The sequence below is a fragment of the Corylus avellana genome, chromosome 2, assembly GCF_965113065.1.
Source record: "Corylus avellana chromosome 2, dhCorAvel1.hap1.2, whole genome shotgun sequence".
NCBI classification, from domain to species: domain Eukaryota; kingdom Viridiplantae; phylum Streptophyta; class Magnoliopsida; order Fagales; family Betulaceae; genus Corylus; species Corylus avellana.
Window position 1 is genome coordinate 41,512,097 of NC_142491.1, and position 17,665 is coordinate 41,529,761.

General features: G+C 37.1%; 2 protein-coding genes and 1 pseudogene across 3 annotated transcripts in view; 2 read left to right on the forward strand and 1 right to left on the reverse strand.

Moving 5' to 3' along the window:
- LOC132185029 (nicotinamide adenine dinucleotide transporter 2, mitochondrial) overlaps window positions 1–16,201 on the reverse strand; it is a 40,376-nt gene extending 24,175 nt beyond the window's left edge. Inside the window, exons 1-9 of one of the 2 annotated variants that reach the window (XM_059598848.2) lie at window positions 15,664–16,198; window positions 15,453–15,536; window positions 14,795–14,901; window positions 14,105–14,156; window positions 13,822–13,934; window positions 12,780–12,874; window positions 12,455–12,543; window positions 12,257–12,351; window positions 11,598–12,137 (exon numbers count right to left, since the gene is read on the reverse strand). In XM_059598848.2, coding sequence (XP_059454831.1) covers window positions 11,901–12,137; window positions 12,257–12,351; window positions 12,455–12,543; window positions 12,780–12,874; window positions 13,822–13,934; window positions 14,105–14,156; window positions 14,795–14,901; window positions 15,453–15,536; window positions 15,664–15,757 — 966 coding nt within the window. In that variant the 5' untranslated portion in view covers window positions 15,758–16,198 and the 3' untranslated portion in view covers window positions 11,598–11,900. Of the gene's footprint in view, window positions 1–11,597; window positions 12,138–12,256; window positions 12,352–12,454; window positions 12,544–12,779; window positions 12,875–13,821; window positions 13,935–14,104; window positions 14,157–14,794; window positions 14,902–15,452; window positions 15,537–15,663 lie in introns of those variants that run through there. The other variant, XM_088514011.1, reaches the window with a different exon arrangement.
- On the forward strand, window positions 13–6,261 carry LOC132173846 (LEAF RUST 10 DISEASE-RESISTANCE LOCUS RECEPTOR-LIKE PROTEIN KINASE-like 1.1). Its single transcript, XM_088514010.1, has 4 exons — window positions 13–44; window positions 4,140–4,175; window positions 4,649–4,903; window positions 5,062–6,261. Exons 1-4 carry the CDS (start codon window positions 26–28, stop codon window positions 5,922–5,924), a joined length of 1,173 nt encoding a protein of 390 aa, XP_088370136.1. The 5' UTR covers window positions 13–25; the 3' UTR covers window positions 5,925–6,261.
- Window positions 304–1,396, forward strand: LOC132172671 (PR5-like receptor kinase pseudogene; annotated as a pseudogene).
- Window positions 16,202–17,665: the final 1,464 nt, after the last annotated feature.

Consider the following 17,665-nt stretch of genomic DNA (forward strand, 5'->3'; position numbering starts at 1 on the left):
TGCAGGGAGTCAGAGATTCAAAGTGATGTTAGTAGCAATAACAGGTAATATTTACATCTTTAAGCAAATTTCTTGTGGACCTATAATAGACAATTTTTCATGGTTCACTATTTTCCTTCTCTGGCAATCAAAACTTGTTCATTTCTTCTCTGGTGTCACTGCAAGAAAATGTTTTGGATCACACTTTCAATTTGTTCGATTTAGGGTGCATTTGACATTGCAATTTCATAAATAAAAAGTGTTGTTTACTCACCACATAACTCTTCGTAATATCTATTCCTTGATTAATACAGCCACTTTGCTGGAGTTGGACTCGTGATGGTTGTAATACGCTTCATTTATTCTTTGAAGAACGAAAGTTTAACCCATCAAACTATCCAAGCCTTTCTAAGGAATCAAGTATCTCTTACTATTAGAAGATACAGTTATTCAGATATCAAGAAAATGATCAACTTCTTTATAGATAAATTAGGTGAAGGGGGTTATAGAAGTGTCTACAAGGGAAAGTTAAAAGATGAATGTCTTGTGGTAGTGAAGGTTTTGAAAGAATCAAGGGGTAACAGAGATGAATTCATTAACAAGATTGCAAGCATTAGTAGGACATCCCATGTCAACATTGTCTCTCTTATAGGCTTTTGCTTTGAAGGCTCTAAAAGAGCTCTCGTCTATGAGTTTATGCCTAACAGATCTCTCGACAAGTTCATATATAACGAAAGTCCCTCGAATGTTGATCGTCGATTGAAATGGGACACATTATACAACATTGTACTTGGCATTGCTAGAGGATTAGAGTACTTACATAGAGGTTGCAACACAAGAATCTTGCATTTTGACATAAAGCCTCACAATATTCTTTTGCATGAGACTTGCTGCCCAAAGATTTCTGATTTTAGTCTTACAAAAATATGTCCTTGAGAAAAGAGTATCATAAGAATGTTGGGTGTGAAAGGAATTGCAGGATATATAGCTCCAGAAGTATTTTGTAGAAGTTTTGGAGAGGTCTCTCACAAGTTAGATGTTTATTGTTACGGAATGATGGTCTTTGAAATGGTTGAGGGAAGAAGGAATATAGATGCTGAGATTGATGATACCAGTGAAATATTTTTTCCACATTGAACTTACAAGCGTCTTGAACAAGATGAAGATCTAGAACTGCAAGGCCTTCTGAATGAAGATGCATGATCACGAAAGTGTAAGAAAGATGATAATAGTTAGTTTATGGTACATACAGACTGACCCTTCAAGCCAGCCACCAATGAGTAAAGTAGTGAATTTATTGGAAGGGAGTCTCGAATCCCTGCAAGTACCGCCAAAGCTTTTCTTATCTTCGCTAACGAGATCGCCAGAAGATTCTTCAACATCGCTTTCACTACAATATGATTCTATAATGCCCTAAAGTGCATCATTTTCTTTTAAAGGAAATTTTAATGTTGAGTAGTAATTAGCATCTTTTCTAAAGTCCATCGAGGATTAGCTTGTGGATTCGTATTACAGGTAAAGACTTTACCAACTTTGATTGCCTAAACTATGGGATGATATCTGCCTTGATGGCTTCCATCATGAATAATGAATTTATAATGCTGTGAGTCCTGGTAAATATGTAGCAGAATTTTTATGTAACTACCCATTAATTTTAAATTATGTTTGTATAATAATTATGGCGTAATGGCGTTGCAAAGAAAGGCATAAACATAGGAAGAATAACACAACAATATTTGGGGGACACATATACATTCATGAAAATGCATACAAATTTCTTTTTCCTTTTATGTTGTATTTATGCCTAATACATGTGCTGCTACTTTTTCTGTTCCTTGCCACTCCCAAGCTGACTTGGATTAATGTCAAATCTAGATTATGAGTAATAGTAATAACTTTGTTGCAATGAAACCCATACCAAACACATGTGAGCTAGTCTTGATATTTCTTTTTTACTAACCCTGTTAGGGATTGATGGGAATCATTTCTCTTTTAAAAGCCACGTCTCCTAGGGATAAAAGTCATTCGGAAACAAGTTCTAGAAAACACCAAGAAGTGTGGATTTGAAGTCCAATAACTTTCAATCCCTTTTTTTATTTTTTTATTATTATTATTTTTTAATGTTTTTTTTCTGAATCAAAGGTTTCTTTCAAGTTTGTGAGATGGATATAGTGTGATACAATCTCAAATGACGCAAAAGAAGATCGTGGACAAGGATGGCATGCGGGCAAGTCAAGTTACTAAGTTAGGTCAGCTTGGGTCAATCTGGGTTCAGGGGCTAAAAACCATAACCCAAAACCAAGCCCTTTCTAATCGATCCGTCTCAATTGGGCTTTACCTCGAAAAGAACCCATTCACAAATGAGTAGGCTTGTGTTGACCATTTATATAGAGGCCCTGTAAAATGGCTACCCAACCCATGTTAATTCCTTGATTCTTCCTTTCCCTTTTGCTTCAAATCCATTGGAGTCTAGCAGAACGGAGAAAGGCCATGAACTAGAAAATTTCTGCATGCTTTCCTTTCCACGCCACCCCAAACTTTTCCGAAGATTTGTGGACCATATATGAGACTTTTTTTGTTTTATTACTAGAAAGACGCGTTATACAATTATCAGTACCATGGTCTAATCTTCTTCACCTTTTTTCAATGTTCACACTAGAATTAGAGAGATAAAACATGGGTGTGACTCATGAGAGATCTTTTTCGTTTTGGTTTTAGTCATCATCAAGATTGGACGATTGAAACCAGCCGCATTGATTTTCATCAAATTTTTTGGATGTTCAGAGGCTTTGAAGAGTCAAGGAGTCAAGTCTTCGTAAATGCGGGTCCATGAGGAAGATGGGTAGGAAAATCCCTCACCTGATCAGTTCAATTAATCTTCGGCTGTGGTATTAAGAAATTTCCGAAAGCACAGGCCAATTATTATCACATGGGTACCCCCGACTTGCTCTATTCTCATATTGCAAGTCTTCCATATCCAATTTCCAAGTCAACTAGCGTGTTAAACTCAGAAACTAAATGTTATTTAGTCAAGAAACAAGGAAAGACATTATTTCAATTTAGAGCAACAAGTTATTGGTGGTGTTCTTCGTTTTCTCCGATACTGAATTGAGATTTTCGGGATGGCTTCTGTCTTTCTGTTCGTTTTCTTTGTTCTCTCACACTTCGTGCTGCTTCTTTCGGCTCAAGAAGAAGAAGAAGGGGGATTCGCCCGAAGATGTCCAGAGTTTCAATGTCGATATCCGAACATGGCTGGCTTTCCATTCACCAATATGTCAAAACCAGAATGCCGTGCTAACATAGATTGTCAGGGTCCGTATCCAATGATCAAACTGAAGGACGGTGGAAGATCATATGAATTTCTAGGCACCTTTCCGAATAACTCCACCATACGTATGTTTGACAAAGAGCTTTGGGATCATAGATGCGAATCCTTAACCAATTTGAGTTTTCCCAATTCTTCGTTCATCTCTTTTGAAATCGCCACACCCATTCAGACCTTTTTTAAATGCAAAAAAAGCGATCCCTATATTCTTCCCCCTTCAAATTTTAAAAATACGAGCTGCAGTGATGAGTATAATATCTACTATAGTAATTCAAGCGTTGGTGTTCCCAATTCTCTTTCTAGATGTTCAATTATTCAGCTCCCAAAGAATCCGAGTCCAGTTGATGATACCCTGTTTGAACTTATAACAGCTAAGATCGACCTCCGAGTGCATGTCTCTGAAGAATGTAAGCCCAACGACGAGGGGAAACTTTATTGTGGCGTTGCAAAGAGAGGTATAAAAATAGGAATAACACAGTAATATTTGGGGATACATTAATCATGAAAATGCATACAAATTTCTTTTTATTTTTCTTTTTACGTTTTATTTATTCCTAATACATGTGCTGCTAGTATGTCTGTTCCATGCCATAATCCACTCCTATAAAGCGATAGCTTTAGCTGATTTGGATGAGTGTCGATTTTAGATTATGAGTAATAGTAATAATTAACTCTGTTGCAATGAAACCCATATGAGATACATATATATGAGCGGGATTTGACATTTCTTTCTTACTAACCCTGTTAAGGGATTCAAAGGCCGCCAATTTTGCTGCTTCACTTCATTCCTCATTGTTTAAACTAACATCTTTTATGTTTGTCTCTTCTGTTGCAGAGAGTCACATAAAGAAGATACTGGCAATAGGATTAGGTGAGATACCTCTTCAATCAAATTTCTTGTTGAAAATTGCCATTCGCTTGTGATTGGACAGCATATGGGAATAAAATTATTCCATATTAATTAAAGTAATATTTATGTTAACCATCACATCTAAGTTGCTAGTTGCAAGCCATTTTTATTTTCCCCTCCACTGCGCATGGCTAGTTATCAAAGCGAGCACTAATTTTGTTATTTTCATGCAACGGCAAATTTTCCATCTGCCATCTAATGGCTCCTTTTTGTCCAAGGCTATAATCCTAGATGATGGCCAGGTTCAAATGCCAAAAGTGAATGATTAGGATACTATCACAACACTTGTAAAGAAGTAGTCAATTTTTCAAACTTCTGTCTTGCATGCATAAGTTCTATTGTGTGACCTTCAATAGAAAATTTTTCAGTCTGATGGATTTCCTCCATTGCTGCTTGTCAGTTGACGCTTAATTCCTTCCTTTACTCTGCTTTAGGTGTCGGATGTCCAGCCATCCTCATAATAATTTGCGTTTTCTTCATTAGCCGGCATCATTACAAGAAAAAATATGCTTCTTCAAACATGCTGGCAAAGAATGCTAATTCTGATCCATCCTCAAGATCCGACCTGGAAGGGGGGAGTCGCTACTATGGAGTCCCTGTTTACTCCTACAACGAACTTGAAGAAGCAACCAATAATTTTGATACTGAAAAAGAACTTGGAGATGGAGGCTTTGGAATTGTCTACTATGGTAAGATGATAAACACAATATTACTTCACTTTCATCCTCACATAAATTATAGTTTAAACTTTCTAAGCAAAAGCGCAAAAAAAATAACAACATAAAATAAAAGAAAGAAACAGAGACTTGACATGCATCTTGATACATGGGCTAATTCTCTTAATTAGGCAAACTCCATGACGGGCGGGAAGTTGCAGTCAAGCGCCTATACGAGCACAACTACAGACGAGTAGCACAATTCATGAATGAAGTTGAAATCCTCACCCGCTTGCGCCACAAAAATCTAGTCTCCCTTTATGGCTGCACCTCACACCGCAGCCGTCAACTTCTTCTTGTATATGAATATATTCCCAATGGCACTGTTGCCGACCATATTCATGGAGAACGAGCGACGCCAGGTTCACTCGCATGGCCTACTCGTATGAGCATTGCCATAGAAACTGCTAATGCATTGGCTTACCTCCATGCTTCCGAAATCATACATCGCGATGTGAAGACTAACAACATTCTCCTCGATAATAATTTTTGCGTCAAAGTTGCAGATTTCGGGCTTTCTCGGCTGTTCCCCAATGATATCAGCCATGTCTCAACAGCTCCTCAGGGAACTCCAGGCTATCTTGACCCAGAATATGATCAATGTTATCAGGTTACTACTAAAAGTGACGTTTACAGCTTTGGGGTTGTTCTAATCGAGCTTATATCATCTCTGCCAGCTGTTGATCTAGCTAGGCATAGGCATGAAATTAACTTGGCTAACTTGGCCATAAACAAGATTGAAAAATCCGCATTCCATGAGTTGATAGACCCACATCTTGGATTTGAGTCGGATAAAGAAGTTGAAAGGATGACCATTTTGGTGGCACAGTTGGCTTTTCATTGCATACAACTGGACAAGGAAACGAGACCTAGCATGGATGAGGTCTTGGAGGCTTTGAAGCAGATTCAAAGTGGTAATGATGCGCTGGAGGATCAAGAGAAGGGATTTGATGATGATGTGAACGTGAATGTAAAGCCACCAATTTCACCTTAATCTGATGAGGTTGGATTGTTGAAGACTAAACAGCTGCCACCTTCACCAATTTCTGTGAACACTAATTGGACTAGTAGGTCTACTACACCTTATATCAGTAGCTAAATTTCTTCTCCATGCTGCTATGCTTTCGAGTAGGGATAAGAATATGTTTAACACTCCTTCAGACGCAAATGAGTGTGCTTTGAAATTTCATTTTCTTCTCATCTACTCGTTCTGTGTTGTTCATGGAAGGCATATATCGTTGATAGGTTAAAGTTTTGGGGGAATATTGTACATAATATGAATGGAGTTATTAGTATCATTCATATATATATATAGCAGAGATTTCGGATTATTTTTTCCACTGCCTTTTTGCACTCTACCATGTATCAAATAAGTAGTGGATTGTATGCATTGATGTGTAAATACTTACTTGTTTAGTGTTTGTTGTAATGTCCAAGTGAGCCATTCAATGATTGGAGCTTAAAGAAACATATCTACGATTCAACAAAATCTTCAAATTTTGTCTTATCGTATTTAAACATGTTGCCCATCCATCAATCTGTTCCATATCTGCTCTGGAAGCTAATTTCTTAACCTTATAAACAGGTTCGTCGATCAAAATCTGAAACTGTTCGCGAGTACTGCGTTCAGGTATCTCAGCAAGGTATTGCAATCCTTCCATTGTTGTAATGCCACCGGATTACCTACTCTGTTTTGAGAGCGCTGAATTCCACCAGAAAATTGTATAAACGATTGTGGGTTAGTTGGGAATCGGGAGGAGTGCATTGAATGCCTCTTTTTCAAGACCCAAACAAATAGAATTTTTCTTGAAAAAGGCATCCTTCAACAATTGAAAGCCCAGTCCTTGCTTTGAAATTGCCAAAAAAAGAAAACAAAAACCCATCACTGAATCAATGAAAAAGCTGATAACCCATTCCCATCGTTAAGCATGTCCCTTTCTCCCTCTTATAAGCAATCAAACCCCCCAAAATCCTCACTCACTCTTCCCACCAAGAACTTCGGACTACTATTAAGCTGAAGTAGCATAAATGTTCTTGGAGTTATAATTATGCTATTCTTAAAGTTAAGTAATAATAGTAATGTCTCATGGATTTTGCACAAAAAAGCACAAAATTTTTGGCCGTCGATCTCATCCTGCGTGTGCAGACTGAGATACGTGGAGATGCTTTTTCAATTAATCAAGAACACCAAATTCAATCATGATCGTCTATTTTCTCTCCCAAAATTTCCTTCGACAAGTGGCAAAAACATCTCGGTCTTTCGAGATTGTATAGAAACTTCAAAAATTTCGATTTTCAACTTGGATTGTTGAGCCTTCTTTGATCTAAAGCTTACAAGCTTTATCGTGCTCAACTTATTATTACTGAGAAACACACTCAACTTATAATTTTACTCCTTCGCTTTTGTCCCGCGTGTTACATTTAACTCAGCATTTCATTCCATTTCTCCAACGATAAGCCTCATGCATGTGCATCCTCTTCTTTTCCTTTCTAGTTAAAAAATCCTGTGGAGTCTCTGGTGATGGCCAAAACATAATATTCGATCTTCTTCATCCAACAATCTTCAGGAATCTCAATTATTAACTACTTAGCCGGCCGGCAACGAAATTGTATTGCATTACAAGTGTGACTTTGTGACCCTATAAAATATGCCATTACTCATCTTCAGCTCCCTTGACCTTCATAAAACTTTTTTTTAAAAAAAAATAAAATAAAAAATTATGGCATAATTTGGATGGTTGGAATGAAGGTCAATGATGACTTTTAAGTGCTTAGTTGGGACAAGTGAGTGGGATTAAGATCTCCTAGATTTCTCTTTAAATTTGAGATTTTTAAATTTATAAATTTTAATCGTCCATCTCATCTAAGCGTCTAAAATAAGTCATGTTTCAGCATTTAATAAGGAAGCTATTAAACCTACGTTTTCTTGAGGGTAACTTTCTCATTAAATGCCGAAATATGGCTTATTTTAAACGCTTAAATGAGATAGACGACTAACAATTATGAATTTAAGAATATCAAATTTAAAAAGAATTCTATACGTTCTCAGATCCGAAGCGAGCAAGTAGTGGAGAATGCCTCTTTTTCGGAACCCAAACAAATGGAATTTTACTTGGAAAATTCCATTTTGTTGGGTGTACCATGCGCAACAAATTTGTTTGAGCACTATAACAGCTATTTTTTTTTTTTTTTTTTTAAGCTAAAATGACTAGCCATTGTTAAATTACCACTTTTCCCAAAGAGAAATGTTAGAGGTATTAAATTTTTTACTAAGAGAAGATTACCTAACTGGTATATATATGTAACTCATTCATTGAAGAGAAACAAAACAATTAATTAAAATAAATGTAACGGGTACTAATGAATAAGCTATACATCAATTTGGTAAGCCTCGATCTCTTGATAAAAAATTTGATACTCATAACATTTCTCTTTTCCAAAAGCTTAAGCTGATAAGAAGAAGTAATCACTTAATCATTACTTTAACTATTCCCCTTACATATGAGCTCAAACTCTCTTTTAATAAGTGAGGTTTTAACACATGAAATATTTAATTTAAATGAAGGTAATTTGACAGAGTCAAGGATCAATCCCAAAACCTTTAGGTCTGATACTTTGTTAAATCATCACTTATCCTAAAAGTTTAAATTAATGTCCATATACTTTGACTAACTTTTGGTGCAGGGCTATTGCAAAGAAATTGCCCTCCTCCCAAGTATGAAAATATACCATCTTCTTTAGAGAATTATTTCTATAGGGTCTTGGCACAAACCAAAGTCTTTGTACCCTCCAATAAGAAGGTAACACATCAGCGTGGAACACTATAATAAAAATATAGTGTTCCACTTAATCTTTTGTCTAGAATACTTAAAACAAAACACCTTCTAAAATAGTGGTGGCAAAACGGGTAATCGGGTAGACCCGATTAGGACCCGCTAAGACCCGCGACTCGATTACCCAAGACACGAACACGACCCGTTTAGCTAATCGGGTTAACGGGTCTGACACGATTATGACACGGAAATTACCCGAGTAACCCGACACGACCCGTTTAACATAATCGGGTAAGATCGGGTAGACACAACTCATGCGCTAAACACATAACCCGACCCGGCTCGTGCGCTAAACATGTAACCCAACCTGACCCGACCCAACCCGTTTAAAAATACTAATTTGAATTGGAAGTTCCAGCCGATTGAGAGAATCGGGATATACAGCCGAGAGGGAGAGAGGGAGAATCGGGAGATACAGCCGAAAGGGAGAGAGAGAGAGAGAGGAGAGACAGTCCGTGACTGAGGTGACTCCGGTTGCCAGTTTGGGTGGGGGGGGGGGGGGTGGCGGCTGCTGTGCTGGGGACCTAGGGTAGTGCGGCGCCGTAGTGGGGGACTCTAGTGTTTTAGTGTTTAGGGTTAGACTGGTTAGTCGACTGTGGGTACCTCGGTTTACACTTACTGACTTCAAGTTTTTTTTTTTTTTTTTTTTTTTTAATGGGTAACGCCAGACACGAATTTAATCGGATCTACCCAATTAAGACCCGAACCCGATAAGCCCAAACCCAATACCTGCTAACTTTGTGTCGTGTTCGTGTCGGGTTCGCGTCGTGTCAAAATTGCCGGCCTTATTCTAGAATAACTTTTTCATATTTTTCTTCAAAACCACCCTAGCCACCAACCTACCGCCGGAGACGACACCGAGTACGCTAATTTTGCTCTCATTCTTCCTGCAAAGGAATATTAAAGGCTAAGAATGAACTCACACCCAGATTTATTTATTTTCATTATTTATTCACACTGTCTTGGCAAAAAGGAAAGGGAAGGGAAGGGAGAAGGAAACAAAAAAAAAAAAAAAACTTAGAAACAAGAGTTGATCATATGCATATTCACAAATCTCTCCAGCCACATGTTTCTCTCGCCCTCCTTTCCTTTTCTTTCTCTTTTTCTTGCCCAAAACTACAAGAGAAATGAATATATTAATATAGTTCTTTTTTTCTTTTTCTTTTTTGGTTATAGGAATATCTCTTGCAAATAACACAGCTTTGCGCATAAAAATCCCCCTACTGATCGGAAAAATTAATCATAACTTCAATCTCCGACTTTCTCTATCGTCTCCAGTGTCGTTGCTGGCATTGTCTCCTGCGGCAGGTTGGTGGTTGGGATGGTTTCGGAGAAAAATATGAAAAGGTTATTCTAGAAGGTATTTTGCTTTAGTTATTTTAGAAAAAAGATTAGGTGGAACACCATATTTTTGTTATAGTGTTCCACGCTGATATGTCGCATTCTTATTAGAGGGCACAAAGACCTTAATTTATACCAAGACCCTATAAAAATTATTCTCTCCTCTTCATTTATGGGAGGTCATTTTTCAAGGACTGAGTTGCCTACACGACGTAGCTTGTGTTATGCGAGCTCCGGCTAGTTAGTTTTTTTAAAAAAAATATTTATTTTCTTTAAATCTCAGTTCCGCTTGACTCGTTTGAAGTCGACTTTTCAGACCTGTTAGCTATGTTTGCCCCCAGCCAGGGCCGGTACTGTAGCTGGAACGACACTGTTCCAGCTACAATACCAGCTGATTATTGCCCCCCTTCAAGTCAAAAAATCAGCCCAAATTTCAAAAACAATTCTTTTTTTATTCACTTCCCAACCAACCGATAATTCCAACTATAGTTTTTTTTTTCTTTTTTTTTCTTTTTTTTTTTTAAAGAAAATGAAAAATATTATATATATATATATATATATATATATATATATATATCGAAGAACTGATCGGGGTGGCTCTTGGCCAAAATGGGGTGGCCGAACCACCCCATTTTTGGCCATGGGGGTGGCGGCCGTATGGGGTGGCCAAAACCACCCCCAGCCCCTTGGGGGTGGTCCGGCCACCCCCAAATGCACCCGGTCCCCCTTTTTTTTTTTTTTTTTTTTTTTTTTCGGGCCAAGGGGGTGGCCGGACCACCCCCTTGGCCATGGGGGTGGTTCGACCACCTTCAGATCGGTTAGGGGGTGGCTGGAACCACCCTATTTTTCTCCTCCTTTTTTCTTTTTATTTTTTTTAATATTTTACTTAAAAAAAAAATTAAGTAAAAAGTCAATTTTTGCTGTTGGCACTGTAGCTAGAACAGTACCGTTCCAACTACAGTGCCGGCCCCGGCTGTTCGCAAACATAGCTGTTGATTGGAGGTTCACTTCGTACCTAACGAATCAAATTAAAGGGAATCTCCGGGGGTAAAATTGATTTGCTAGCTTTGATCCTACTGGGAAATCTTTTGACCGTCACTTCACTGCTGCCGTATTGAGGTGACATCTCAATTTCTACAGTGACAGAAAAGAAATTTCAACGGCTCAGATAAGAAATGATTTGAATGGCTTTTAATACTTTAAGCCACTTTCCAGTCCAACTTATTACCTTTACTCGAGTGAATTGAAAATATCAGGAAAAGGAGGGATTAGAGGTATGTCATAATTGGGCACAAATTCATCAACTTTTTTTTTTCTTCCATCATTCATTGAACACAACTGATCAGCATTGTTTATTAAATCATTCCCCTTCTCAATTTTGTTTTCTGTTTTCAAAACAAAAATACTCAAAATTAAAACACGAAATACCCAACTATTTTCACATTTATGTTACATTACAACACTTTTTCAAATAAAGAATACTCTAAAAAGCATTAACAATCAAAAATGTTTTTAAAAAAATTTAAGTGGTTTTTACGTACATACCTACGCATTCGGTTTAGAATTTTTAGGCCTAACAAGTTTATTTTTATGTAATTTCACTCCCTTTTTCAGCAGGGCAAATTCAAGCTAATTGAGCATCTTTATTCTTGCAAAAAATTTCCCTAACGGTACAGAGGACAAAAAATTAGTCAATCACTGTCTTGCTGTTAGCCGGTCTAAGTTAAATGGGTTTTATGATTTGCCGCAAATGGGTTGTCATGCTCTCCCCCAGTGCATCCGTTTTGGTGGTGGGTCTATGAATGCTTCTTGTCGGGAGGTATAACCTGCTCCAAGAACCTATGAATCATTTCATAACTGGTAAACGTAATAACAGCAGACGGAGTGGTTCTCAACAGATTAGTTGCACAACCACGGTAAAAACCAGGAAGGCCTTCCTTTTGGAACACCTTCTTAACGCAATCGATAACCCCGGTGTATCGGACTTCAGTATTTCTGGCCTGCCCTTGCTCTTGCAACCGGGAACGCACTACCTGATTATTTGGATTTCAATAGAACAGAAACAGAGCGTGAGAGAACTGGAAATGAAGAGGTTCTTGGGCAATTGGCCATACACTGCAGTTTAGTAAAAGAAGAGTCCAGCCAAATGTACCTCGTGTGGGTAAGTCATCACGGAGGCAAACACTTTTGCCACTGAAGAGGCAATAGCAACGCTCCCAGGACTCAACTTATCAACTGTTGTGTTACCTGACAATTTCAAATTTATATGATCAGCACCAACTAAATGTAGGAAAACACACAAGATTCCGGTATATGCAACCAGTCAAAGAAATAAACAAACCATCAGTACCCCTTTTTGCCATATAACTCTTGATCGTTTCATATGCAGGAAATTGAATTGCAACATGACTTATCCCAGCCAATGAAGGAAGAATGCCACTGTATCAAACCACAATATTATCATCACAACTTAAAAAACAGGGCATGAAGATTTTGCTTTGTCAAATTAGCAGAATGGGTCTCAACCATTCCAATCAACTATTACTTATAACCAGCTGAAGTAAAGACTAGATAGCTGCTTGACTTGCCAAACATACTATGTTTTAAAGATTGCGAACCAGATACTAGATATGTCCAAATTTACATACTACATATTAAATTAAGGATGAACTTACCTATACAATCCCCGAATGCCTTCCTCGTGTGCAATTCTTGTCAAAGCAGAAAGCATGCTTTTGTAAGGAACCACGTCCTGCCTCATTCCCTGTGTCTGCAAGAAAATGAAAAACAAATGAACATCCAGAACAACACCACAATGACATGAAACAAAATGTGAAATACAAGAAACCATGGGTATTACTAGCCATATAATGCAATAGATTGAAACATCATTTTATCAAAGACAAAACATTTCCTGAACCAGGTTTTCAAGCACAGAATCATCAGGTAATATCTAAGATTTTAAGATCACTATTAAAACAGTATTCTTAAAGGACAATGTTATCACCCATTTTGAGACCCCTAGGTCTTAGCTTTGGTGGAAAAAGGGCAGGACAGAGGAGCATAGGTCACAGGTGGAATTCTTACCGACCAATAAAAACAATGCTAACATCCACTTTAATCAGCCACAATTCAATAAATATGAAAAAAGAAAAATATCCATGGAAAAATTGATTTTGGGAACAAAAGGGGGTGATTTAGGGGATGAGAGTATTAAATAATAGGTAACAGAAAGGAACCAAATTAAGGCAAAGGGATCACTAGCAAATCAACAAATAAACTCTGTTGCCCGTCCTACCATTTCATGCTTAATCAGCCCTTCATTCCATTATCGCAGGTTGTAAATTACAAGGATTATTGCTAACATAATCTTTAGGGAAAAGAGAGAGAGAAAGAGAGAGAGAAAGGATCAACCATTGCAATTTGCAAGCATATCTTGAGCGAAAAAATAAGTTGGCAATGCAAACACTAAGAAAAGTGGGCAACAGTGAAATGAATCTTGCAAATTTGGCTTTGATTTTACTAATCCAATAATTATTAGTTCCATCTATCAACCACCACAGGCCTCAGATGCCTATGTTCCACTATTCAAAAAGATATTGAATGACAATTCCTAGCAGCCCTCCACAGAATCTTGACCAGGCCAATTCTGAAGAAACAGATACTGTATTTTTATATATTTGGAGGGACTTACAAACATAAGCACGCCCAACTTACTTGTAGTCTGGTCTTAACAACCCACAGTGGATTTGTTAAAAGGGCAGTGGCAGCTCCAGCACTCGCAGCAGCTATCATATGTGCACCAATCGTGAGTTCATTCCCGCTATTCCCTTTTAAAGGGAAACAATGAATTGAAAAAGAAATCAACCAAACAACCCATTAAAATTCAAGTCTTCTTAACTCAGAAATGTTTATAACTACTTGATTGACAATTTGTCTCAAAAGAAATCAAGAACATGAACACATATTTGTCAAGTAAAGGACACCATAAAACACGAACCATGTGAATGGTGTAGGCGTTTTTTTTGATGCTCATAAACTGTGAAGTAGACCTACATACAAAATGAGCACTTTGTCACTTGGAAAAATAGGAGAAGTACATAGGATGAAACTTTAAGGTGTTAGCTACATGAAGAACTATATATGAAAGTTTACTATCAGTTTATGAAAAATATATATACTCGCAGTATTTGGGTTCAACTAGCCAAGAACCAACAGGATGATTTGTAAAGTGGCAGCTAATTTCAGGGTATTCCCTTTTTAACCTGATATGTGTAATTAAAAAACAGGGTAGGAGAATTTTTCAATCAAAGAGCCACGTCCACGAGGCAGCTTAAGAAATTTGTTGGTAAGATTGGTACACACTTTACAGCCAGGACAAAATTGAAGAGCCTGATTTTGATTCTTTTTTTTCTTTTTTTTGGAGGGGGGGGGGGGTGTTGGTAGAAGTTTTTTACAACCTGATACATAATATAGTAATTAGATAAAGAAGAGGCAAGTTTGGGGTAAAATAGACTCTTGAAACCACATCTTGAGTCTTGCTTCATAGTACTGCTCTCATTTTTATCTCAAATGATAACATCATATGCACCCCAAAGCATTACTCATAAGGGAGACTTGACAAAATATCTCATAAAAAGGCTTCCAATCATATATTTTCTGGAAAGAAGGCAAGCAAAGTAGTACTCACTGCCCAGTTCGGAAGTAGTGCTACTAAAGTCGGTGAAAGGCCACGATACATTCCCTTGAAACCTTCAGTCCTTAATATGTCCTTTAGGCTTGTGATAATGACACTACCTGAGTGGAGACCAAAAAGGAAAGTGTGAATAACCGTCACAGATCAATTAGAATAGCAAGTATCAGAATTCCTCCTATCAAAGAATAAACAAATTATACAAATCTCTCTTCAAAGTGGTAGCCATTTAGTAAATCTTCATCTAGATCAAGTTTTGGTTTGAACTTTGTCTAAAAATTAAAAGATTGAGCTGCACATAGAATCGTGCGTTAAGCTCATGTAGCTAGTACAACTAGTGAGAAGCATGGCTTGGTATCAGAGCCTCGGACTACAGTACACTACATTGCATTGAGTAATCTCTAATATGGCAATTAAAACATACAAATTCTGTAAATTCGAAATTCTAGATTTTCAGAACATCACAAATGTGTGTTAACACATTGAGCACGTACTTTCTACCACTTGTTTTTATTCATCCAAATATATTTCTTAACAGGAAAACGCTAACCACATTGCTAGTTTGCTAACTGCATATAAACTGACAAATCCAGAGCTCCCTCAGACAGACAATTCAACGAAAATAGTCAAATAGGTAGAGATTGCATTAGCATACCTCTGTGAGCAGGAGGATGGCCATGGACCTGTAACCTCGTCTTGATCACATCCAATGGGCACAAAAATGTCGCCGCTATCGCGCCTGGAAACGCAAAAACGAACCAACAATAATGACAATAATCAAAATGTTAATTAAAACCAAAAGTAACCAAATTAGAAACCCTAGGGGAATTGAAGTGGAAAACTGAAGAGAAAGTGAAAAAGCCAACCAGCGGCGGCACCGGCACCGCCGGTGCAGATGACATCTCTGGTGGTCGGACCGCCAGGACCACCACCATTAGAAGGCTTGCTAGCGCCAGTCATGTTGAAAGCCCCTCTCCTCTAGGCTACAATTCCCACGGTTCCGATTAAAGCTAAGCAAATTCGCATGGTAAGATGCGCGTATTTATAGTTATGGTTTTCCTCTTCTCACATTTGACCAAAACCCCCACGCCAATCTGAAAGAGGAGAGAAAAAAAGAGGGAAATAAACAGGGAAGGTTGGGGTTATCGTCTTTGAAGGGGTTTAGGCGGTCAGAGTCGGATTCTTGAGAACGTGTGCGGGGATTCGTTTGAACGGGAACTTTTCTGGAATTTTAAAATAATTCGTTCACATTTATTATTAAATTAAATTGAAATTTACCAGAATTGTTAATAAGATTATACTAAAAATACGTATAAAAATTCAAAATAATTGATAAAGAGATATAATAATAAAGATAAACTTGGTGGCTATTAGAATTCTGAAGGGATCAAAGCTCCTATTCTAACTTCCAGCTTCGCTGAAAAGTAGTTTTTGATTTTATGAGGATAATTTTAAATAAATAAATAAAATATACGTGCAAGTTGTAGTATTGGTATAAAGTACGATCAACAGTTATGTACTGTACACAGACGCAGCTTTTGCTTTGCTGGTGTGGCCCCATGTGATCAAGAGAGGGTGTCATGTCGTGGGTCTGTCCAAAACAGTGGGGAAGGGTTTCCCTTCTAGGGGTAAAAAGTAGTACCAATATGGTTTTGCTGTTGATTTCTGAGGCGCATATATGGACTATGCAGGTTAATGTACTGTAACTTTCTTTTTTCCTATTCAAAATATCTTTGTTCTACATGTGTTGAGTATTGAGTTATTATTTGAGTTAATAACTTTTTTGGCACTTAAGTTTGGAGGTTTTTAATTTTTTTTTTTTTTTAAGTTTTAAAATATGACAAAATTAGTACTTCAAATTTTGAAAATGATCGAATCACTACATTTAGTTTGAAAAATTCTATAGGGGTGGTCGGCCACCTCCTAGTTTGACATTAGGAGTGGCCGAACCACCTCCATAGAATTTTTCAAACTAGAGGTGAGGATTCAATTTTTTTCAAAATCTGAGGTATTAGTTTTTTCATGTTTTAAAACCTAAGAGAAAAAGTAAAAAACCTCAAAATTCAAGTATAAAAAAAGTTATTAACTCTTATTATTTTTATTTTTTTAAAAGAAATATTCATTTTTGACTAAAACGGTAAAAAATAAATTTAAACTAATGCCCTTTGTTTCATAAAACCTGGTACTCAGATGGAATTGCCCTTTGAGGACGTAAAAGAATGCGGATTGTTGAACAAATTGTTCTTAATATGATTTCTAGGCTGTGGGCCAAGATTTATTTAAATAATATGAAGCCGAGAATGGTAAATATATCTTCTACCCAATTCGTACTCATCCTAAATTCGAATATCAAAATGTTTTAAGGACTGGGGTTTGAAGTTTGAAGTGGATATTACTTTTAGGTCAAAGTTCAGAAGTCAACGATACAGTAAGGGAACGAATAAATAAATTGTTGAAAATTGGGCTTCTTTCAAGCTTAGCCCCATTAGCTAGGATAGACCAGGCCCAATCGTGATATCATCTATAGTATGGGCCTTATGGCCACGCTCTACTTAGCCCAATATTAGGTGAACTAAAGTGCTTCTTACCATTTTTTTTTTTTTCAGAAAAATAATAATAATTTTGGTTTTTTTTTTAGATTTTTTTTAAAAAAAATTTTTAGAATGTTTATAATTTATGAAAGATATTTTTGTTATTGGGGCATTGATATCTTTTGATAGTTTATGAGGACATTAACATAATTAGCTTAGTAATTTGAGGGGAGATGGAAAATAGTGCAATACTTTGAGGGAAACATGTAAATTATTTTTATTTTTATTTTTATTTTTTTGTAAAGCCAAAATTCATGATTTGCCTCACGTCCCAAGC